This window comes from Oncorhynchus kisutch, linkage group LG6 (assembly GCF_002021735.2).
Source record: "Oncorhynchus kisutch isolate 150728-3 linkage group LG6, Okis_V2, whole genome shotgun sequence".
Classification (NCBI taxonomy): Eukaryota; Metazoa; Chordata; class Actinopteri; order Salmoniformes; family Salmonidae; genus Oncorhynchus; species Oncorhynchus kisutch.
In genome coordinates this window covers 65,473,973-65,497,813 of record NC_034179.2, presented here as the reverse complement: position 1 = coordinate 65,497,813, position 23,841 = coordinate 65,473,973, and the positions used below count along the sequence as shown (strand labels likewise).

General features: G+C 40.8%; 1 protein-coding gene and 1 non-coding gene across 2 annotated transcripts in view; both read right to left on the bottom strand.

The window, feature by feature from the left end:
• The window catches only part of scn4ab (sodium channel, voltage-gated, type IV, alpha, b), a 41,225-nt gene that overhangs the window by 4,104 nt on the left and 13,280 nt on the right, over positions 1–23,841 (bottom strand). The window contains exons 5-25 of the mRNA XM_020486326.2: positions 21,804–21,893; positions 21,533–21,661; positions 19,979–20,070; positions 19,312–19,596; positions 15,685–15,748; positions 15,356–15,497; positions 14,942–15,154; positions 12,683–12,785; positions 11,982–12,220; positions 10,198–10,371; positions 6,696–7,052; positions 5,461–5,910; positions 3,384–3,492; positions 2,673–2,827; positions 2,411–2,584; positions 2,124–2,246; positions 1,576–1,857; positions 1,245–1,298; positions 1,009–1,146; positions 756–860; positions 99–369 (exon numbers count right to left, since the gene is read on the bottom strand). Coding sequence (XP_020341915.1) covers positions 99–369; positions 756–860; positions 1,009–1,146; positions 1,245–1,298; positions 1,576–1,857; positions 2,124–2,246; positions 2,411–2,584; positions 2,673–2,827; positions 3,384–3,492; positions 5,461–5,910; positions 6,696–7,052; positions 10,198–10,371; positions 11,982–12,220; positions 12,683–12,785; positions 14,942–15,154; positions 15,356–15,497; positions 15,685–15,748; positions 19,312–19,596; positions 19,979–20,070; positions 21,533–21,661; positions 21,804–21,893 — 3,749 coding nt within the window. The remainder of the gene's footprint in view (positions 1–98; positions 370–755; positions 861–1,008; positions 1,147–1,244; positions 1,299–1,575; positions 1,858–2,123; positions 2,247–2,410; positions 2,585–2,672; positions 2,828–3,383; positions 3,493–5,460; positions 5,911–6,695; positions 7,053–10,197; positions 10,372–11,981; positions 12,221–12,682; positions 12,786–14,941; positions 15,155–15,355; positions 15,498–15,684; positions 15,749–19,311; positions 19,597–19,978; positions 20,071–21,532; positions 21,662–21,803; positions 21,894–23,841) is intronic.
• Positions 4,503–4,557, bottom strand: LOC116374511 (U7 small nuclear RNA). The gene has a single exon (XR_004210479.1). It is a non-coding gene; the product is annotated as a U7 small nuclear RNA (small nuclear RNA).

Here is a 23,841-nt window from a genome sequence, read left to right as displayed (position 1 = left end):
TTCTTATTACTATGTTCTTCAATCATGTTTCATTTCAGCAAAAATAAAGAATTCTGTAGCTACACGACTAATGTATACAGTCTTTTCTTCATATTCACCAAGGATGGAGAGAATGACGACGACAAAATCTAAAATATTCCATCCGACGGTAAAATAATATTGCCGCAATCCGATCAACTTGAGGATACACTCTGCGATGAAGATGAAGATAAACACCAGGTTGATGAAGAAGAGGATGCTATCCTTCTCCTCGCTCTGGTCATCCGTGTCCACCATCATCGTTACCATGCTGAGGCAGATCAGCACAATAATGAAGACCTCGAAGAATTGTTGGGTGATCAGGTCATAAATAATGCCTGCGAATTTGTTCTTCAACCGCCAATCAACAGAGACCAAGAGAAAGATAGGACAAAACAGAGTGAATCAGAGATATGTTAGGTCAATGACATGCACATGAAAATAACAGTATGTCTCTATACTTTGGAGGGAAAGTTATCTTCATAGGGGAGGAACAGAAGCGGAAAAGAGCAGATAGTGATCAAGCCTGGCCAATACCTTCTCATTGAGTGGTCCGTATTTAACTTAAAATGTTCTTCTTAAACGTTGGTGATGATACACTTCTATTTGAACTAAGAACACTGTCACTTAACTGATGTGTAAGGGCTGGTATAGCATCTAGAGTAGATGGTATGGCATACACACTCTTTTGTTCTACATCTTTAGGCAATTTGCCAGTAACTCAAGCAGGTGCTTACCTTGGGTCTAGGAATGGGTTTCTGTAGCTTCTTGGAACCAAGCTTTTTCATGGCATTGTAGTATTTATTCTGTTCCTCTGTCATGAAAATATTTTTCCCTCCAAAGTACAGAGACATACAGTTATTTTCATGTGCATGTCATCTAAAATACTTGTAATTTACATGTGTATAGTATTGTTGTGATAATGTTTTAGAAAGGCTTGCATGCTGTGTTTGCTATTTCGTGATATTATGCTGTAGGAAGGCTACTTATCTTCTTTTTTTGCTGGTTGAAGTTGTCGATAATGACACCAATGAAGAGATTCAGCATGACGAAGGTCCCAAAGATGATGAACATGACAAAGTAGATGGACATGTAAACATTATCCTCATACATGGGTTGCTCTCCCACCTTGTTGACAGAGAGGATCAAATCATAAGAAATTAGGTTGTTTTCATACTCATTTCAAAGTGTATAATTATTATTACAGTATTAAGGAATTGTCTTACCATACGTGAATCCACAGCGCCATACAATATACCCAGCCATCCTTTAAATGTTGCCTGAGAGAAAAAAAAAATGAAAAAAAAAAATGCTGTAAGAAACAGTAGGCTGTTTCAGTAGGCATACATTACAGTAGGCATACATTACCACTTTAAACAACTTCAACTATACAACAAAGCTTCAACACCTGCATTGCTTGCTGTTTGGTGTTTTGGCTGGGTTTCTGTACAGCACTTTGTGACATCAGCTGATGTAAGAAGGCTTTATAAATACATTTGATTGATTTGATTGAGTAGTAGGCTATATGATTAGTAAGCAACCTGTTTTGAAACTCACTACTTGCAGGAGGGAAAGGTAGCCTATGGCCACGTTGTCAAAGTTGATCTTTGAGTTCATCCAGCGTACGTCGGCATTACCCTCTATTAGTTGGACGCATTCGGACCTGTTGTTCACAATGTCAGCAGAGAACATCTCCTCAGACGTGGTATTGAAGCAGTAGTAGTACTTCCCAGCAAACAGGTTGACTCCAATGATGCTGAAGATGAGCCAGAAGGTGACGCACACTAGAAGCACATTGACAAGGGAAGGAATGGCCCCCACCAGAGCGTTCACCACCACCTGTGGAAAGGAAATGATGTGCCCAAATTTGAGAGAACCTGCCAATCAAATCTCTAGTAAAAGCAGAGCTTGTACAGGATGTAAAAAGGGATTCATGTAGAACTGCTGAGACTAATTGGAGTGAAATACTCTTTGCATTGTTGATCAGATCTCGAAAATGTATCAACAAATGCATTTAATTTCTAAGGCCACAGATTTACATGTTCGGGACTCATCAAATACACCACTTCTCTTATTTCAGTATTCTCGACTTGTAAAATACTTACCTTCATTCCCTCAAATCTGGACAGGGCACGGAGGGGCCGCAAAGCCCGTAACTTTCGAAGAGATTTGATTGACCCAAGTTCAGCGTAGCCCAGGATGTTAGCCGTTAAACCAATCATAGACACCTAGGAGATTTGGGATGTGATGACAACATGTGAAGATTAGCTTTCTCAAAGGAACTGAAATTTTGATCATTTATATTGATGAAATATTACTTATAATTGTTGAAAATATAAAATATGACTAGGATGCACTACCCAGATGGGCACGGGCTATTACTTTGCCTTACATTCACAATGAGGAAGTCCAGCCAGCACCATGCATTTGTGAAGTAGGCCTGGAATCCGTAAGCCACCCACTTCAAGAGCATCTCAATAATGAACACGTAGGTGAAGACTTGATCAGCATATTCCAGGATGACTTTTATAGTCCTGCGCTGTTCAATGTGTATGTCTTCAAAAGCCTGTGAAGAATTGAACCAAATATCATGGACGGCTGTTTCAAAACACCATATGTTGTTGTCCGCATTGCACTGAAAGAAGGCATCTCACCAAAGCTCCACTACTCATTAGGATCATGAAGATGATAAAGGACTGAAAGTAGTTGTGTTCCACAATGAGGAAGCATGTCTTCCTGAAGTTCCACCAAGTTTTTCCTTTCCCTGTGGTGATGTCACAATCAAGGCAAGGGCATCGTCCAATACATGCTATCAGAGATTTGAGGAAGGAGAACATATGAGTAAGATTAGGCAAAACATCCCTCGCACCCCATCTACCAGTACGGTCCACATTTGTCAAGTCAGGCATTTCAGAAGTACAATCAATGCAGGTGAAAAAAATAATGCTCATTCATGGAGATGAGAGGTGTGCTAATGAATTCATGTTCACTTAAAATGTATTCTACCATTTGAACCATACAGGGAACCTCCACCTAAATAGGCAGTATAGTCATTGTCTTATCAGCCAGGGAAATGCAACATGACTCAATCAAAACTACACTATGTAAGCGAGCCCTGCTCTCACTCCCACTCTCCCCCTGAACTACACTCTCCCCCTTAACTACAGTATTCTGTATTCTGAACCCAAAAAAATGCAACATGCAACAATTTCAAAGATTTTACTGAGTTATATTTGTGGGATCTTTTATTTCAGCTCATGAAACATGGGACCAACACATTACATGTTGCATTTATATTTTTGTTTCGTGTATATTGACTCCCATGGAGTTACAGCATCAAGCCTGTAAGAGGGAGATCCTCTTACTCGCAGTCCAGCAGTTCTCAGGGCTGGTGGGGTTTGCCTCTTCTTTCTCCACTTCCACACTTGTCCTGCAGATCAAAGAGGCATTGTCCTGTGCAATAGGTTTCCTTCGCTGTAGTGAGAGAGACATCTGTATTAGATCATCTGAGATATCCCATTTGTAGCTAATTTTATAGGTAAAAAAAACACACAAAAACAAAATGAGAACTATCCCTTTAATTAAATTGTATCTTGAACTCAGAGTTTAATCTGGGTTGGTTTGAGAGATATGAAATGTCATATCATCAATTTACTATGTCCTTTATTTAGTCACTGTTTTGAGCAGATATTCCTGGGAAACAGCACAACATTATATAGGTTAGTAAGAGGAAGAATGATTTAAGTTACCTATGTGCCAATAACTCTTTGCCCAGTCACATATTCATATGGTATCTCTTTCACATACAGTGCCGCTTGTCACAATATATTAAATAGTAAACACACTGTGGGAAAGAAGTAGGACATAGCAACTGTTGCCCTACAGTCTCTTTAAAGTTTGTAAACATGTCAGCTCCAAAATATTATTCAACCCCTGCACAGAAGAATGTAAATATAAATTGTAATTCAATAATGTTATATGTTAACTGCGAGTGGCCTGAAGTGTTTCCTTTAGGAGTTTGTGCAGCCGTTGCAGAGCAAGAGGAACAACTACTTCAAGGTCTCAGAGCGAGTGACGTCACTGATTGAAACGCTATTAGCGCGCACCCTGCTAACTAGCTAGCCATTTCACATCGGTTACACCTACACCGACTAAAGCCTGGTGACGCTGGGCCAAATGTACACTGCCCTATGGGACTCCCGAAAAAAGCCAGATGTGATACAGCCTGGATTTGAACCAGGGACTCTGACATCGCTTGCCCTGAGATGCAGTGCCTTAAACTGCTGCGCCACTCGAGAGCCCTGACTAAAGCCTGCAAAAACAATACATTAAATATAATAGTATTTACTGTAGTTATCTGTAGTTTAATTAATATAGTTAAAGAAAACTGTAGTGTATAGTAATTAATGTAGTGTTTTTGCAGATTGTATTATACTGTAGTATTTACTGTAGTGTTTTAGTTGCACTATCTTTGACATAGAATTGAAGGCTTTCTCCTTGAGGAAACCTACTGGAGAAATACTAAAAGTGCAAATTTTCAATAACATGTAAGTAGGTCGGTAGGACTGGGGTCTGAACGGATAGTTCAGAGGTCCTCCTCTTTTCTATAACTTATAGGGAACACAATATATGATCTATACTTGGCATGTAGATTTCTCACTTGGCACAAATTGGGATATGGGGGAGGGGAATGGGCCGGGTAATTGCAAATGAAATACTGTAGTATTTACAATAGTTTAAAAAATGTGGTGTTTTTGCAGACATTACTGTAGTATTTACTATAGTGCTTTTTGGTGGATAATATTGTAGTATTTACTATAGTATTCTACAGTATGCTAAACCATTATATAGTAAGTACTACACATGATCAAGGGATACTACAGTGTGTAGTATAGTATTCCACAGTATAATACATATTACTACAGAATTGTATACTAAGTACTGTAGTATTATATATTTTATGTGGGTAGTCTACCCTGCATGTCAGCAGCAGACAGATTTATTTTGATTGTCACTGCGGAATTAAAATACTGTAGTTTGCTTAAGTTATTTGGCCATGACTATAAGAAATCCCATAAAATGTACCAAAAGGAAAAGGTTATTTATCTTATCAGCATTACAATAACACTGATACTGAATAGAATAATACTAGTACTAATAATATTGCAAATGACAACAACATATGAAGTGCATGTATGTGCTTGTATATCGGTTATTTCTCTTGTCAGTATGAAGCCTTAGTCTTGATTACTCTATATTGTTTGTAATGAATGCTCAAAATATAACCCACTGGGCACGGACGTCAATTCAGAATCTATACCACGTTGGTTCACCGTAATTTCATTGAACTGACATGGAAACAATGACGATTCAACCAGTGTGTGCCTAGTGGGAACAGATTTCTGTGTCAAGTTTTACTCATCAATAATGCCAAAGTCTTACCTTAGCATCCTCATTTGTGCCTTTTCCTTTCACGTCAGAACTGTCATCCTCATCATCATCAGACTCCATTTTGGCAATAGGTACATTCAGGGTCAAATTCGCATTTGCAAGAAATCCACTTGGGTTAACATCGTCCAGCATTTTGAGCTCCAAATCAGCCTTTGGGTTGTCACTGGAATTTATATTTTTCAAAGCCAAGCTGTCCTTTGGGAGGCCGTCCACATCCCCATTACTACCCCCATTACCGTCAGCCCCATCTCCATCCTCCTTAGGCTGGTTGCCTATGATAATGCAGAACTGCTTGATGATGTATGCCTTGGCCCAGTCCATGCCCCTGGTAATCCTGCTGGTGGCGATCTGCAGGTTGTTCATCTCCCCGTCCTCCTCTGGAGCCGCCAGGTTGTAACGGCTGAACGAGCTCAGCAGAAAGGTCAAGAAGAGGTTCAACACCTGGATGGATAGTTAGAACAACTGGATTTTTTTAGCACATCGTATTTGTTATTGTTGTCCCCGATGTTCTTGAACCAGGGTAGTGAAATTATTATTTGTCAATTTCTTCTGGTTAATATTGTCAAAAGTATTCTAAAAGTCAGACAGTAAGCGTGTAACTTTACCTCTCAATAGTATCTAACAGTGGTATTGGACTTGCGTGACCTCAAACGCCTGCTACATCATCAGTAGACTTAAGGCTGCCCCCTCCATGATTCCTGTAAGCCCCCTGCTATTTTATCTATGCCACCTGCCCCAGAGGATCCCCAAACACCCCAAGGTCAGAACTGCTGGCCCATATCATGGAACTAATAATAGCCTCTCCATTGAGTGAATGGTGTGTGTCCTATTCAATGCTACTACTAGTCAATGAGATTCTCCCGGGAGTTCAGACAGAAAGCCATGCTTGTCTTTGGCACATTGTTTGTTGTCAGGTTTTTGGTAAACTGGCATAGCTATTTCCTCTCTTCATCCTATGAATAACCAAAGAGGAAACACAACCAGTTTTGTTTACAGTGAAGGACCGCCTGGTATCCATCAAAAGAATGTGGAGCTGGCATAATCTACTCATTATCTAACAGCAACATAAGAGCTGCATCTGTGGTATGTGCACTGTATGCATGGAGCGCTCCACCAAACACGCTCCCTGATCTTTCATGTTATGTGTATTACACCTTTTGAATAATCCATTAACTAATTAAACATCAAAATAGTTCAATGCCCACCCTCCAGTGCCCATCACTCACCACTAGTTTACCGATGACCATGACCATCATGAAGAAGACGAGACAAATGCCCTGTCCGGCCACCTCCATGCAATCCCACATGGTCTCGATCCACTCTCCGCACAGCGCCCGGAAGATGATGAGAAGAGCGTGGAAGAAGTCATCCATGTGCCAGCGAGGCAGCATGCAGTCCAAGGAGATCTTGCAGACACACTCTTTGTAGCTCTTGCCGAAGAGCTGCATGCCCCCCACGGCAAACATGAAGATGATGATGGCCAGAACCAGAGTGATGTTAACTAGGGTGCCCACTGAATTACCGATGATCTTGATTGTCATGCTGAGTGTGGGCCAGGATTTGGCCTGCTTGAAAACACGCATCTGCCCCCAAAACAATCAGAGACATTATAAGGTTACATAGGGCTGATTTCCCAGAAACTGCTTTAGAAAATGTAATCAAAACTTGATTTTCCATTGAGCTGTGTCCAGGACACTGGCCCAATAAATAGGTTTGCAGAGTTAGTATCACTTTACTTGATATTATCTTGCATAGGGTTGCAAAAGGAGGGTATATTATTGGTAACTTTTAAAGTTTACCAGTAAACTACCAATATTTTTGTAACTTTCTAGTTATTAAAAAAAAAAATCTAATGATATCTAATGTATCTAAGATCTAATGATCTTTTGGGGTACTTGAGATTATCACAGGTGTCTGGAATTGTATATGGCCCTCTGTATTTACTGAACAAAAGTATAAACGCAACATGTAGTGCTGGTTCCATGTTTCATGAGATTAAATAAGATCCCAGAAATATTCCATAAGGTACAAAAAGCAAATTTCGCTCAGATTTTATGCCCAGACTTGTTTACATCCCTTTTAGAAAGCATTACTCCTTTGCCAAGATAATCCATTCACCTGGCAGGTGTGGCATATCAAGAAGTTGATTAAACAGCATGATAATTACAGTGACCCTGGGGCTGGGTAAAATAAAAGGCCACTCTAAAATGTGCACTTTTGTCACACAACGTCACAGATGTCTCAAGTTTTCAAGGAGCATGCAATTGGCATGCTGACTGCAGGAATGTCCACCAGAGCTGTTGCCAGAGAAATTAATGTTCATTTCTCTACCATAAACCACTTCCGATGTCGTTTTAGAGAATTTGGCAGTATGTCCAACCATCCTCACAACCGCAGACTATGTGTAACCACGCAAGCCCCGGACCTCCACATGCTGCTTCTTGACCTGCGAGATGGTCAGAGGCCACCCGGAGTGTTGATGAAACTGAGGAGGAATTTATGTCTGTAATAAAGCCCTTTTGGGCCTAATTTATTTATTTAAATTGACTAATTTCCTTATATAAACTGTCCCTCAGTAAAGTCGTTGAAATTGTTGCATGTTGCATTTATATATTTTTGGGCATTTATAATATAATCTAATAAGGTGATTTAAAAAAAAACTTAGTGATGTTTAATATGAGGGTTTCAGCATGACATAGTTGAAGTTGGAAATTTACACACACTTAGCCAAATACATTTAAACTCAGCTTCTCACAATTCCTGACATTTAATCAGAGTATAAATTCCCTGTATTTTAAGAATGTGAAATGTCAGAATAATAGTAGAGAGAATTATTTATTTCAGCTTTAATTTCTTTCATTACATTCCCAGTGGGTCAGACGTTTACATACACTCAATTAGTATTTGGTAGCATTGCCTTTCAATTGTTTAACTTTGGTCAAATGTTTCAAGTAGCCTTCCACAAGCTTCCCCCAATAAGTTGGGTGAATTTTGGCCCATTGCTCCTGACAGAGCTGGTGAAACTGAGTCAGGTTTGTAGGCCTCCTTGCTCGCACACACTTTTTCAGTTCTGACCACAAATTTTATATAGGATTGAGGTCAGGACTTTGTGATGGCCACTCCAATACTTTGACTTTGTTGTCCTTAAGCCATTTTGCCACAACTTTGGAAGTATGCTTGGGGTCATTGTCCATTTGGAAGACCCATTTGCGACCAAGCTTTAACTGATGTCTTGATTGTTTCAATATATCCACATAATTGTCCTGCCTCATGATGCCATCTATTTTGTGACGTGCACCAGTCCCTCCTGCAGCAAGCACCACCACAACATGATGCTGCCACCCCCGTGCTTCACGGTTGGGATGGTGTTCTTCGGCTAGCAAGCCTCCCCCTTTTTCCTCCAAACATAACGATGGTCATTATGGCCAAACAGTTTTTTTGTTTCATCAGACCAGAGGACATTTCTACAAAAAAGTAAGATCTTTGTCTCCATGTGCAGTTGCAAACCATAGTCTGGATTTTTGATGGCGGTTTTGGAGCAGTGACTTCTTCCTTGCTGAGCGGCCTTTCAGGTTATGTCGATTATAGGACTTGTTTTACTGTGGATATAAATACTTTTGTACCTGTTTCCTCCAGCATCTTCACAAGGTCCTTTGCTGTTCTTCTGGGATTGATTTGCACTTTTCGCACCAAAGTACATCCAAAGTCTTCTCTAGGAGCATGAACGCGCCTCCTTCCTGAGCAGTATGATGGCTGTGTGATCCCATGGTGTTTATACTTGCGTACTATTGTTTGTACAGATGAACGTGGTACCTTCAGGCATTTGGAGGTCTTGGCTGGTTTCTTTTGATTTTCCCATGATGTCAAGCAAAGAGGCACTGAGTTTGAAGGTAGGCCTTGAAAAACATCCAAAGGTACACCTCCAATTGACTCAAATTATGTCAATTAGCCTGTCCGAAGCTTCTAAAGCCATGACATAATTTTCTCGAATTTTTCAATCGGTTTAAAGGCACAGTCAACATAGTGTATGTAAACTTCTGACCCACTGGAATTGTGATACAGTGAATTATAAGTTAAATCATCTGTAAACAATTGTTGGAAAAATTACTTGTGTCATGCACAAAGTAGATGAACTAACTGACTTGCCAAAACTATAGTTTGCTAACAAGACATTTGTGGAGTGGTTGAAAAACAAGTTAATGACTCCAACTTAAACTTCCTACTTCAAATGTATGTTTAAAAAATATTTTCACACCTATTTATTTGACCATGTCAATACATAGTGTTTTACAATGTCTTTATCAGAAATGTTGTAGAATCAAACTGATGGCAGATGTGAAAAATTGTCAATAGTTGGAAGAGTTGATGAAAAAATTATGCCATTGTCGATTAGATGCTTCTTTCATTAGGCTATTTTCTATTAAACCATATAGTCTATCCACTAGAAACTCAAGGACAGTATGGACACAGATATACAAAATGAATAATATGAATACAGAATATACTAGTTCTTCAAGTATAAATGACCGAAGTTACCACAGATTGCCATAGATGACCTGCTAATTACTCAAATTACAGAAGATACCGGTAATTTTGGTAAATAACCCAGTAGTTTTCAACCCTACTCTTGTAACTAGTTTATGAACATTTATTGATCGATCGTGATTGATTCTCACTGCACAGTTACACAGAGAGTATGATCTAAATTGTGGGTGGAGGGACCCTCACCAGACGGAAGGAGCGAAGCACGGAAAGACCCTCGACGTCGGCCAGCCACAGCTCCATCAGGCTGATTGCCACAATGATGCTGTCGAAGATGTTCCCCCCGACCTGGAAGTAGTAGTACGGATCCATGGCGATGAGCTTCAGCACCATCTCTGCTGTGAAGATTCCTATGAAGACCTGTACAAGAGATGAGAGAGGTGGGGCCTAGTGAATTCTATTGAAAACTGTGCCGTGTGTAGATATGTCGATTCTCATGGTTTCTGCTTGCACTGTAAACCTGCGTTTTTGAACATGATCATTTTGAGAGAGAGATTTTTTAACCTGTTATGGCTGCAATCCCGATACCGGGATCGATATGACAACTACCAGTGAAAATAGAGGGCGCCAATTTCAAACCACAGAAATCTCATAATTACAATTCCTAAAACACACGTGTCTTATATAATTGTAAAGATTTTCTCGTTGTTAATCCCACCAAAGTGTCCGATTTCAAATAGGCTTTTCAGCGAAAAGCACTACAAACGATTATGTTAGGTCTCCACCTAACCACAATAAGCACAGCGATTGTCCAGCAAAATATAGCATTCACAAAAAGCTGAAATAAAGATCAAATTAATCACAAACCTTGAATTATCTTCATCAGATGACACTCATAGGACTTCATGTTACACAATACATGCATGTTTTGTTTGATAAAGTTCATATAAAAAAAATCTGATCTTACATTGGCGCGTTAGATTCACTAGTTCCAAAAACATCAAGTGATTTTGCATAGCCAAATCATTCAACAGAAATACTCAACATAAATGTAGATGATAATATAGTTATACACATGGAATTATGGAAATACCTCTCCTTAATGCAACCGCTGTGTCAGATTTCAAAAGCTCCGTCTTTCAAAAAAGACGGAGCTCAATTTAAAAACACCACAGCTGCAAAGATGGCATCAACATAAACAAGAAATTACATGATAAATATTCCCTTACCTTTGATGATCTACATCAGAAAGTACTCCAGGAATCCCAGGTCCACAATAAATGTTTGTTTTGTTCGAAAATGTCCGTTATTTATGTCCAAATACCTTCTTTTGTTAGAGCGTTTGGTATACATATCCAAAAGCTAATTCTGGTCAGCGTTATATTGGACAAAAACTGAAAAAAGTGATATTATCGGTCGGAGAAACATTTCAAACTAAGTACAGAATCAATCATTAGGATGTTTTTAACATATAGCTTCAATAAAGTTCCAACCGGAGTATTCTTTATTGTCTTCGTGAGCAAGTAACTACCATGAGGACAAAGTGGGATCATAAAATGGCTGCTTGATGGACATCTGATATATTCTGCTCTCATTCACTCCCACAACAACATAGAAGCCTCATTATAATTTCTATTTGTGGTTGACATCTAGTGGAACCCCTAGGCAGTGCAAAATCATTCATATCTCAAGTGGATTTCATTGGGGACTCATTTTGGTGAATACATACAAGCTCAGATTTCTGACTTCCTGTTTTGATTTCAACTCAGGATTTTGCCTGCCAATATGAGTTCTCTTATACTCACAGACATCATTCAAACAGTTTTAGAAACTTCAGAGTGTTTTCTATCCAGTACTAATAATAATATGCAAATATTAGCAACTATGACTGAGGAGCAGACCATTTGATATGGGCACCTTTTCATCCAAGCTTTTCAATACTGCTCCTGCAGCCATAAAAAGCTAAGGTACCCCTATCATGGCAAGAGAAGAAGTAAAGTGGAAGAGCATCATTAAGGAAGTTAACTCACCAAGTTCCCCACACTCAGCACTTCTTCAAAACCTATTGACATGGGGTAGTGCTCCATGGCCAAGAACATGATGTTGAGTACAATGCAGATGGTGATGACCAAGTCCATGAATGGGTCCATCACTATGAAGTGCACCCACTTCTTGAAAGTCACCCAGGGCACACAGCAGTTCCATTTCAGGAAGACGTCTGAACACTTGTACCAGCAAGGAGGACAAGGCCTCAGTTCCTCCTCCAAATCTGTTGAAATGAGGGTAAAGGAGGAAGGTGTTAACGTCAGAGTACATTTTGTGAGTTTTTGTTATTTTGTACATGACCCTGATTTGTTTTCAACCTTTATTCATTGTTTGCAGCACTTAAAGTTCAAAAGTATTATTAAAGTCTATGTAGGTCTTGAAAAGTATTACTTGTCTTGAGCACCTAAAGTTCAAACGTGTAAGACTGTGGGTTGTTGGTCTTATTGCTGAAGCAGCTGAAACAGTACGTCATCAGTGCATTAGATGGGAAACTTTGATGATGAAACTGCATAACTCATAAAAGGATATAAAAGAAGCCCTTGCTCTAAAACAGGAGCCAATTAGAACACAGGTATGGGTGGATTTCGCAATAACAGTCCTATACATCACATTCCAGTCCCACACATGGATTCCTTAGGACATTTCATTTCTCGTATACAGATCCATTGCGATTTGTGACAGTTACCGTCCATGGCATCTTGGCTGTAGACACTGGGTGAACTGGGTGTCTTCTTCTGAAGGCCTGCTACTTCCAGCTGGTCCTTACTCCCCTTGGGTCTACTGGCCCTCTTCAACACAACAGCAGACAGTAGAACAAAGACAAACATCACCAGGCGCATAGCAACACACTTTAAAAAAATTGTTTTGTTTACCTCTCTAGGGTATGTGGCATCCCACCTGGCCAACATCCAGTGAGATTGCAGAGCCCCAAATTCAAATACAGAAATTCTCATTATAATAATTCAGAAAAGATACAACTATTTTACATAGGTTTAAAGATGACTTTCTTGTGAATCCAACAACGGTGTCAGATTTTAAAAATGCTTTACGGCGAAAGCATAACTTACGATTATTTGCCCACCAGACAAATCATTACAAACAGTAACCAGCCAAGTAGAAGAGTTACACAAGTCAGAAATAGGGATAAAATTAATCACTTACCTTTGATGATCTTCATATGTTTGCACTCAGAAGACATTCATTTATTCAATAACTGTTCCTTTTGTTCGACAAAGTCTCTTTATATCCAAAAACCTCACTTTTGTTTGCGCATTTTCTTCAGTACTCTACAGGCTCAAAGTCACAACAGGCAGACAAAAAAATCCAAATAGTATCCGTAAAGTTCATAGAAACATTTCAAACGATGTTCGCAATCAATCCTCAGGTTGTTTTTAGCCTAAATAATCGATTATATTTCAACCGAACAATAACGTCGTCAATATAAAAGGTAAACAAGAAAGGAACTCTCTCGGTCGCGCACATGTAAAAGCTCTGTGACACGGCAGGGTCCACTCATTCAGACTGCTCTTACTCCCTCATTTTCTGAAACAATTTCTAATGACTGTTGACATCTAGTGGAAGGCATAGGAACTGCAATTTGAGTCCTAAGTCAATGGACACTGTAATGGCATTGAATAGAAAACTACAACAAAACAAAAAAATCCTACTTCCTGAATGGATTTTTCTCAGGTTTTCGCCTGCCAAATCAGTTCTGTCACTGACACTATTTTAACAGTGTTGGAAACTTTAGAGTGTTTTCTATCTAAATCTACCAATTATATGCATATCCTATCTTCTGGGCCTGAGTAGAAGGCAGTTTAATTTGGGCATGCTTTTCATCCAAAATTCCAAAAGCTGCCCCGTACCCTACCTTATTTTCTCCACAATTTCAATCTTTTCTCATCGCTGCAACTCCCTAACGTGCTCGGGAGGCAAAGGTCAAGTCATGCGTCCTCTGAAACATGACCCGCCAAACCGCGCTTCTTAACACTCGACCGCTTAACCTGGAAGCCAGCCAGCCACACCAATATGTCGGAGGAAAGACTGTTTACCTGATGACTGAGATCAGCCTGCAGTCGCCCAGCCTGCCACAAGGAGTCACTAGAGCGCAATGAGCCAAGTAAAGCCCCCCTGGCCAAACCCTCCAGATGGAACTGGGCCGCCCTATGGGACATGGCCAGTTGTGATACAGCCCGGTATCGAACCCGGGTCTGTAGGGATGCCTCTCAGGAGGCCAGCAGCCCACTTTTTCAGAGACAAACCGAGCCTAACCAATCCAAGCTGTACTGAGTAGGTTATGCATTCATTCATTGGTTATGCATTCATCATAGTTGCTGAAACTATCCTGAAAAGGAATAAACAATATGAATAAACAATATCTGAGCCAGCACACTTTGTTTCAGGTAGGCACATTAGTGTGAAAAGGGTCATAACATCAAGAGCACAGCAACCCATCTGAGCCATGCGGCTCACCTCCTGGTCTGCCAGGACCTTATTGGCATTGGCTCTGACCATGATGCCTCCATTGGAGTCCTTTAAAGACTCGCCTACTTATCAAGGCTGGAGGAAGTACACACCTCATCATCAGCAACTTCTTGATCTGCCTTTCATCGTTCTCTTTCTTAGATGTTCTACTGGACGGTGACGTCTGACTGCAAGCAATTTCAGTGTGTTCATGGTGTTCATGATGCCTGTCAGTCAAATAATCAGTCCATCACTGACCAGAATCAAGCAAACTAAGGACGAGAATGACCAACATGAGAAGTAATCTGCAAATGAACACTTAGAATGATTACTAGGACCTTTTTGTATTTATCCAGTTCGTCAGACATTTTAATCTAGAGTTGAATCGACTATCTAAATCTTACTCTTTCAACCATCATCTGATCAAAGAGAGCAATTAATTGTTTCAAAGCACTTCACACACATAGTAAGTTGATCACACCTCTTTGACCTCCGCTTCTCTCCTTTCCTTCAGCTGCACCATGATCATGGCATACTCCTCCTCCTTCTCCTTGGCCTCGGCCCTGGTGGCCTCGTTCTGCTCAGCATGCGCTATGGCCACCACAGCTAGGATCAGGTTGATCAGGTAGAACGAGCACAGGAAGATCACCACCACAAAGAAAATCATGTAGGTTTTCCCTGCAGAGCGAAGAGTCTATGGGTAGAGGGGAAAAATGGCCAGTTAACTCACCAGTAAACCGACTGAGTACTCTTTCTGTATCAATATCCCTGAGGACATATAAGATTGCAATCTCTCAAATTCAAACTTGGTCTACCGGCTGATGTTACAGACGTAGATTTCAGGAAATATCAGGAGAAAATAAATCTCTATGTCATAGTCATGATGTATACGCACCAGCTGGAGTAGATTTTCCCAGAAGTCCTGTGTCATGAGCTGAATTAGGGCAAGGTAGGCCCATCCAAAATTGTCGTAGCTTGTGTATCCATAGTTGGGATTCCCTCCGGCCTTCATACACGTGTATCCTTCAGGACATATTCTGTCAAAATGCCAATGAATAGGCAAAACAAATGTAATAGGACATATGGTCTTCAGCATTCAAAGACATGTTGAATTTGAACTATGTTGAAATTCTTTGTACCATGTATTTATTGCATTATCAACAGAGAAAAGGTAAGATTATAAAGCTACCCATATGCTCAACTCTGATATCCCAAAAAACCTACCCAGCATCAGAAACGTTTCCACAAAGAAGAGGGTCTAACATTCCAGGAAGGAAGTAATGGTTTGCTGGAGGAAAACAGAGAAGGGACCTCCATTAGAGAGTGCATCAAGTTGATATACAGTGCATTCGAAAAATATTCAGCCTCTTTCACTTTTTCCACATTTTATTACTTTACAGCCTTATTCTAAAATGCATTGAATAGTGTTTTTCCCTCATCAATCTACACACACTACCCCATAATGACAAAGCAAAACAGGTTTTTAGATTCTTTTCTAATTTATATATTTTTTTAAACATAAATATGACATTTACATAAGTATTCAGACACTTGACTTTATTGAAGCCCCTTTAGCAGCAATTACAGCCTTGAGTCTACTTGGGTATGACGCTACAAGCTTGGTACACCTGTATTTGGGTAGTTTCTCCCATTCTTCTCTACAGATCTGCATCACATCCGGCAGTGATTGGGAGTCCCATAGGGCGGCACACAAATGGCCCGGCATCGTCCGGGTTTGGCCGTCATTGTAAATAAGAATTTGTTCTTAAACTGGCTTGCCTAGTTAAATAAAGGTTAAATAAATAAATACAATTAAAAAAGAAAGATCCTCTCAAGCTCTGTCAGGTTGGATGGGGAGCTACACCTCTATTTTCCTTGATGGCTGGGCTACTCAAGTACATTCAGAGACTTGTCCCAAACCCACTCCTGCGTTGCCTTAGCTGTGTGCTTAGGGTCATTGTCCTGTTGGAAGGTGAACCTTCGCCACAGTCTGGGGTTCTGAGTGCTCTGGAGCAGGTTTTCATCAAGGATCTCACCGTACTTTGCTCCGCTCATCTTTGCCTCAATCCTGACTAGTCTCCCAGTGCCTACCACTGATAAACACCCCCACAACATACTGCTGCCACCACCATGCTTCATCGTAGGGATGGTGCCAGGGATGGTGCTTGGCATTCAGGCCAAAGAGTTTAATCTTGGTTTCATCAGACCAGAAAATCTTGTTCCTCATGGTCTGAGAGATTTTAGGTGCCCTTTGGCAAACTCCAAGAGGGCTGTCATGTGCCTTCTACTGAGGAGTGGTTTCTATCTGGCCACTCTACCATAATAGCCTGATGCTGCAGAGATGGTTTTGCTTCTCTTGAAGGTTATCCCATCTCCACAGTGGAACTCTGGAGCTCTGTGTGAGTGATCATCAAATTCTTGATCACCTCCCTGACCAGGGCCCTTCTCCCCTGATTGCTCAGTTTGGCCAGGCAGCCAGCTCTAGGAAGAGTCTTGGTGATTCTAAACTTCTTCCATTTAAGAATGATGAAGGCCACTGTTCTTGGGGACCTTCAATGCTGCAGAAATGTGTTGGTACACTTCCCCAGATCTGTGCCTCGATACAATCCTGTCTCGGAAATCTAAGGACAACTCCTTCGACCTCATTGCTTGGTTTTTGCTCTGACATGCACTGTCAATTGTGGAACCTTACATAGACAGATGAGTGCCTTTCCAAATCACGTTCAATCAATTGAATTTACCACAGGTGGACTCCAATCAAGTTGAAAAACATCTCAAGGATGATCAATGGAAACAGGATACACCTGAGCTCAATTTCAAGTCTCATAGCAAAGGGTCTGATTACTTATGTAAATAAGGTATTTCTGTTTTTTCCAAAAAATGCCAAGAAACCTGTTTTCGCTTTGTCATTATGTGTCACGATTTCCACCGAGGTCGGTCCCTCTCTTTTATTCGGGGGGTGTTCGGCGGTCGACGTCACCGGTCTTCGAGCCATCGCCGCTCCACCTTTCATTTTCCATTTGTTTTGTCTTGTTTTTCCGCACACCTGGTTCACATTCCCTCATCAGACTGAATTACCCTCTGTTCCTCCCATGTCTGTGTGTGGAATTGTTTGTTGTTACGTGTATGTGCAGTTCAGACTGGTTTGCGCCTGGTTATGTCAACCAGTATTTGTTTAACTTTCTTAGTGCCGTGTGTTTGTTCGCCATATTAAAGGGCTCCGTTTGCTACCCAATTCTGCTCTCCTGCGCCTGACTTCCCTGCAGCCAGTTACTACATTATGGGGTATTGTGTGTTGATTTCTGAGGAATTTGTATTTATTTAATACATTTTAGAATAAGGCTGTAAGGTAACAAAATGTAGAAAAAGTCAAGGAGTCTGAATACTTTCCGAAGGCACTGTACTGTATGTTTTTTACATATTTATATAGTTATTATAGACAGTAATATCATATAGTACTGTGACAAAATCCCAATTAATAAATTTAAACATTCTGGCGTAGGCGTTCCGCTAGCGACCCACCTCAACAACATCCGGTGAAAATGCAGAGCGCCAAATTCAAAATACAGAAATAGTCATAATAAACATTCATAAAAATACAAGTGTTATACATCGGCTTAAAGATTAATTTCTTGTTAATCCAGGCGCTTTGTCAGATTTCCAAAAGGCTTTACGGCGAAAGCATACCATGTGTTTATCTGAGGACATGCTTACAAAAACATACAAACATTTTCCAACCAGGTCGAGGAGTCACGAAATTCAGAAATAGCGATAGAATTAATCACTTACCTTTGAAGATCTTTACTGGTTGCAGTCACAAGAGTCCCAGCTACACAATACATGTTTGTTTTATTCAATAAAGTCCCTCTTTATATCCCAAAAACTCAGTTTTGTTGCCGTGTTTTGTTCAGTAATCCACTGGCTCAAAGGCGGTCAAAACACGCAGACGAATACATCCTACTAGTACCGGTAAAGTTCATCAAAACATGTCAAACAATGTTTATAATTAATCCTCAGGTTGTCAATTGTCTAAGTAATCAATAATATTTAAACTGGACAATAGCATATTCAATAGAAAGGAAAAACAACGAAGGGCGCGCACTCGGTCACGTGCACAAACCAGCACTGCATGATTCTACAGTCCACTGATAGAAAGGTCTCATTCTTCTTCATTTTTCAGAAAACAAGCCTGAAACAATGTCTAAAGACTGTTGACATCTAGTGGAAGCCATAGGAACTGCAATATGTGTCCTAACCCATTAGATACTCTATAGGCATTCAATTGAAAACTACCCACATCAAAAAAATCCCACTTCCTGGATGGATTTTCCTCAGGTTTTTTGCCTACCATATCAGTTTTGTTATACTCACAGACATTATTCTAACAATTTTGGAAACTTTAGATAGTTTTCTATCCCAATCTACCAATGATTTACATATCCTAGCTTCTGGGCCTGAGTAACAGGCCGTTTACTTTGGGCACGCTTCTCATCCAGACGTTGAAATACTGCCCCCAAGCCATAAGAAATTGGTTCAGTAAGTCATTATCAATGCCCTGAATCAATGACCCATCAAAAGCCTGTCAGTACCTTAATCATTGATGTATGCGTTGAAGTCCCACTTGCTGTTGCCACCTTATGTGTCATTATAGCCAATAGCTTTACTGAAGCATGCATTTATAACATTTCTTATTCAAATGTGTATACTTCTCATAGAAATGTATATACTTATTTAAAACTATCATACTGTAAGTGCCATGATAAATTCCCAATTAATATAATATAATGGTTCATTAGGCCACTATCAACTCCCCTTCCACAAGTCAATGTGCCATCAAAAGCCTGTCAATACCTTTATCGTTGATGTATGCCTTGAAGTCCCATGTGCTGTTGCCGGTGTTCATGTCATTGTAGCCCATAACATCATTAAAACCATTAGCCATAGTGATGTTGCCCATGTAGGTGGAGTTGAAATGCCATTCACCAGGGGGCCAGTGAACACACTTCTGCTTCAGGATTCCCATGAACATTTGCAGGCCGATCATAGCGAACACAGCCAGGCAGAACACTGTTATGATCATCACATCAGCCAGCTTCTTCACTGACATGATCAGAGTGCCCACAATGGTTTTCAGACCTTTCAAATAAATAAAAATAAACATTAAAATAATATGTGACATGTAAACTATTTGTTGAAGAATGAATAACACAATGTTGAGAATATTTGATGTGCTTGATATCCTTGTTCTCTGTATGTTGTAATTAACAACCCTTTTTTTATTGTGTACATTGCAGGGCATTGTGCTTATAATATAATAACAGATGCCATTTACCAGATGCTTTTATCCAAGGTGACTTACAGTAGAGAGCTGTAATACAAACTAAAACAACCCTAGGGTTGCTTGCACCGCACACTTACCATCTGAGCTACACAGGACCCAAAGCAGGTGTTCAAAAGCAGGTGGTGCAGTAAACAAACACACCCCAGTGGGATTTGGACCTTCTTATGTGACACGTACCGGGAATTACAGTGATTAGTTTAAGGGCTCGGAGTACACGGAACATCCTGAAGACAGGCACGTTGCCCAGGTCAACAAACTCTGTGAGGTACCTGCCGAGCACAAAACATAACAACACAACCACACATTAGAATAGAGGAGTTGACAGTTGATGTGTCAGTTGAACAAAAATCTGTTCAGTTTCATGGACTTTTAATCTACACTTAATTCAATACCATTGGCTCAGTTGTTATTCTAACATGGAGGATCAGTTGCTATGGTAAAATATATGGTTTAGCGGAGGATATATTTAGCTCAGGGCAACTATCGACTTCTAGAGCCAAATGGCAGTGTTATTTGTAAACCGAGTGCAGAAGGCAAGAGTGTGACTGGACCAGTAAGACACCATATATGGAGATTTAGTTATGAAGTGGCATACGTCATGATGTGGATGTGACTCACACGCAAAACTTTCAATGTTTGAAGAAGGATGACACTTTACAAAAATACATTTGAAAGAAACTAGATCACATTAGGTTCCACGGAAACAATCTGTTTCATATTTTGATAGTAGGATCCTTAACCCACTTATATAAACAGCCTATCAGGAACAGTGGGTTAACTGCCTTGTTCAGGGGCAGAACAACTGATTTTTACCTTTTCAGCATGGGGATTAGATCCAGAAGCCTTGCGGTTACTGGCCCAACACTCTAACCGCTAGGCTACCTGCCGTACATGACTGAAATTAGCCGGATGAGCTTTAAGGTGTTACTTTTCATCGGGGCTCCAAGGCCATATACAGTACAGTATCTGCCCCTCAAAAATCATAGTGCAGCAATTTGGAGCACCACAGACCTTTAGTCACTTGGTACTGGGACAAAGAAAGACATGGAAGGAGGTAAACACCTAGAAATAGACCCGGAGTGTGGTGTGTGACCTTCCTTTGCAAGTGGACAAATATTTCTGACATTGGACGAAACACAGGGCAGGGAACATGCCCACAATCATGACAGGGAAGTGTCATGGTTGCAGAGAGTTCCATTTCAATCCAGTCAATTCAGGAAATGGATTGACATTCCATTCATTAATTCAACTTTTCCCAATATTTTGACATTGGTGAATACTGAATTTCAACTCATTTCCTGAATTGACTGATTTGAAATAGGACTCGACCTAAGGTGAGTGTACAGGTGTGAGGATCGGAGGAAGAGGGGACAAGTTCTTTCTAGGTAGTTTTCACTGGGTAAAGATGTATTCTAGGTGGATTTGACCAGGTCATGGACATGGATGAGGAAGTAATCATCGTATTTGATGTAGTAGACAGAGGGTTTTGAGCGAGAGTACATGGGGTGCTGGGGCCTGGGGGAAGGAGAGGTAAGGAGCAGACATGGCCAGGGTCAAACTCATTAAGCCATTGGAGATGTCCTTTGACCTTCCTAACCTTTGACCTTACTTCTTCACTCATGCACACAGACACACAAAGAAACACACAAATACACACACATTCTAATACCTGTCCCTGTGTCTAATGTTACTGGGCTGACAACTGACAGCAATTACTCTCCCAATACTCACGTCATGCTGATCAAAATGAAATCCAGCCAGTTCCATGGATCTCGAAGGTATGTGAAATCTCCAACACAGAAGCCACTGGACAACACTTTAATTGTTGCCTCAAAGGTATAGATACCAGTGAAAACATATCTGCAATACAAAAAGAGGAGGAGAGATATAGAAGCTGAATAAAATAGCTTTAGGTGAAACTTTGTAGTGGTCAAAATCACTCTCAATAATGTTATAGTTTTCACAAAGCATTAATGATCTCCTATGTAGGTTTGAAACTTACCCAACAGTTTTACTCCATGCCGGAGGGACACTCATCGTCATAAACGCACAGTTGGACAGGACTGTCAACATGATGAACATGCTAAACAATGTACCCACATTAAGGAAATAACATGGAGTTACAATGGTATTCAAATCTAATTCTATGGACCAATTTAATTAGTAAAATTTTTTAAAGAACATTTTATTTTATTTATATCTTCTGATTCATATGAATATAGTAATCAGTAGTGGCTAATGGGCGACATACTTGATAATAAAAATCTTTAATAATAATAAAATCGCGTTAAAAGAAATCATGACCATTTTCGATATGGATCGAACCCAGGACTCATCCATTGACATTGACGAATATACAACGTCAGTCACAGGCTTCATTAGGAAATGTGTTGATGATGTTGTACCCACAATAACGATCCGGAAATACCCAAACCAAAACCCTGGATGAATGGAGATATCCATACCTTGCTGAGTGCCCGTACTGCAGCATTCAATGTTAGCAGAACAAATCCAGATGACTCGGTGGCTTGCGACACGTACAAGGCAAGAAGGTACGAGCTCCGCAAATCCATTAGGTAAGCAAATAGACAATACAAAATTGAATTGATGTTCGACAACTCAGACTCGTCAAGCAGGTGTCAAGGACTAGACTATCCCGGGATACAAAGGCAAATCCAGCTGTGTGGTGCCCACCGAAACCTCCATCCTAGTTGAGCTTAACACATTCTATGCTCGCTTCGAGGCAGACAATACCGATCCATCCAGGAAGAGTCTAGCTGCTCCGGACAACCAGGTGCTTTCGCTCTCCGAGGCTGATGTGAGGAAAACTTTCAAAAGAGTGAATACTCTGGCCCAGATGGCATCCCTGGCCGCATCCTCAGAGTATGTCCTGACCAGCTGGCGGGTGTCTTCTCTGACATCTTCAACATGTCTCTGTCCCAGGCTGTAGTCCCCACCTGCTTCAAGGAGACTACCATACGTCCCAGTGCCCAAGAAAAAAGAGATGACATGTTCAAATGACTATCGCCCCATCACACTCAAGTGCTTCGAGAGGCTGGTCATGGCCCACATCAAGGCCAGCACACTGGACCCACTCCAATTTGCCTACCACTCCAGCAGATCCACAGAAGATGCCATTTCCATTGATATTCACACGGCCGTAACACATAGGAACAACAGGAACGCCTATGTGAAGATGCTGTTCAACACCTATTGTTTCTTCCAAGCTTGACACCAAGCTCAGAGCTCTGGGTCTGGACACCACTCTCTGCAACTGGATGCTGGACTTCCCAACAGGCAGACCACAGGCTGTGAGGATTGGCAACAACCCCTCCTCCACACTGACTCTTAACACAGGGGCCCCCCAGGGGTGTGTCCTCAGCCCTCTACAGTACTCCCTGTTCACCCACGACTGTGTGGCTTTGCACAACACCAATTCGCAATGCCACCCAGGTCCTCTTCAAATACTACTGCTGCACCATCGAGAGCATCCTGACCGGTTGCATCACAGCCTGATACAGGAATTGCACACTCCATGAGTGCAAGGCCCGACAGCGAATAGTGAGGATGGTCTAGTGCTCCCACCCATCCAGGACATCTACTTGAAACGGTAATGAGGAAGGCCAGCAGCATCATCAAGGACCCCGCACATCCCAGCCGCGAGCTGTTCACTCCCTTACTGTCGGGCACATGGTATCGGAGCATGAGGTCTGATACCAACACGCTCAGAGACCGTTTCTATCTACAGGCCATCAGACTGCTGAACACTTAAACTGGACTGACCACCTGCTCTGATTCTCTTTACCTTAGCACACATTTTATTTTATTTATTTTACCTTTATTTAACCAGGTAGGCAAGTTGAGAACAAGTTCTCATTTACAATTGCGACCTGGCCAAGATAAAGCAAAGCAGTTCGACAGATAAAACGACACAGAGTTACACATGGAGTAAAAACAAACATACAGTCAATAATGCAGTATAAACAAGTCTATATACAATGTGAGGTGAGAAGGGAGGTAAAGGCAAAAAAGGCCATGAT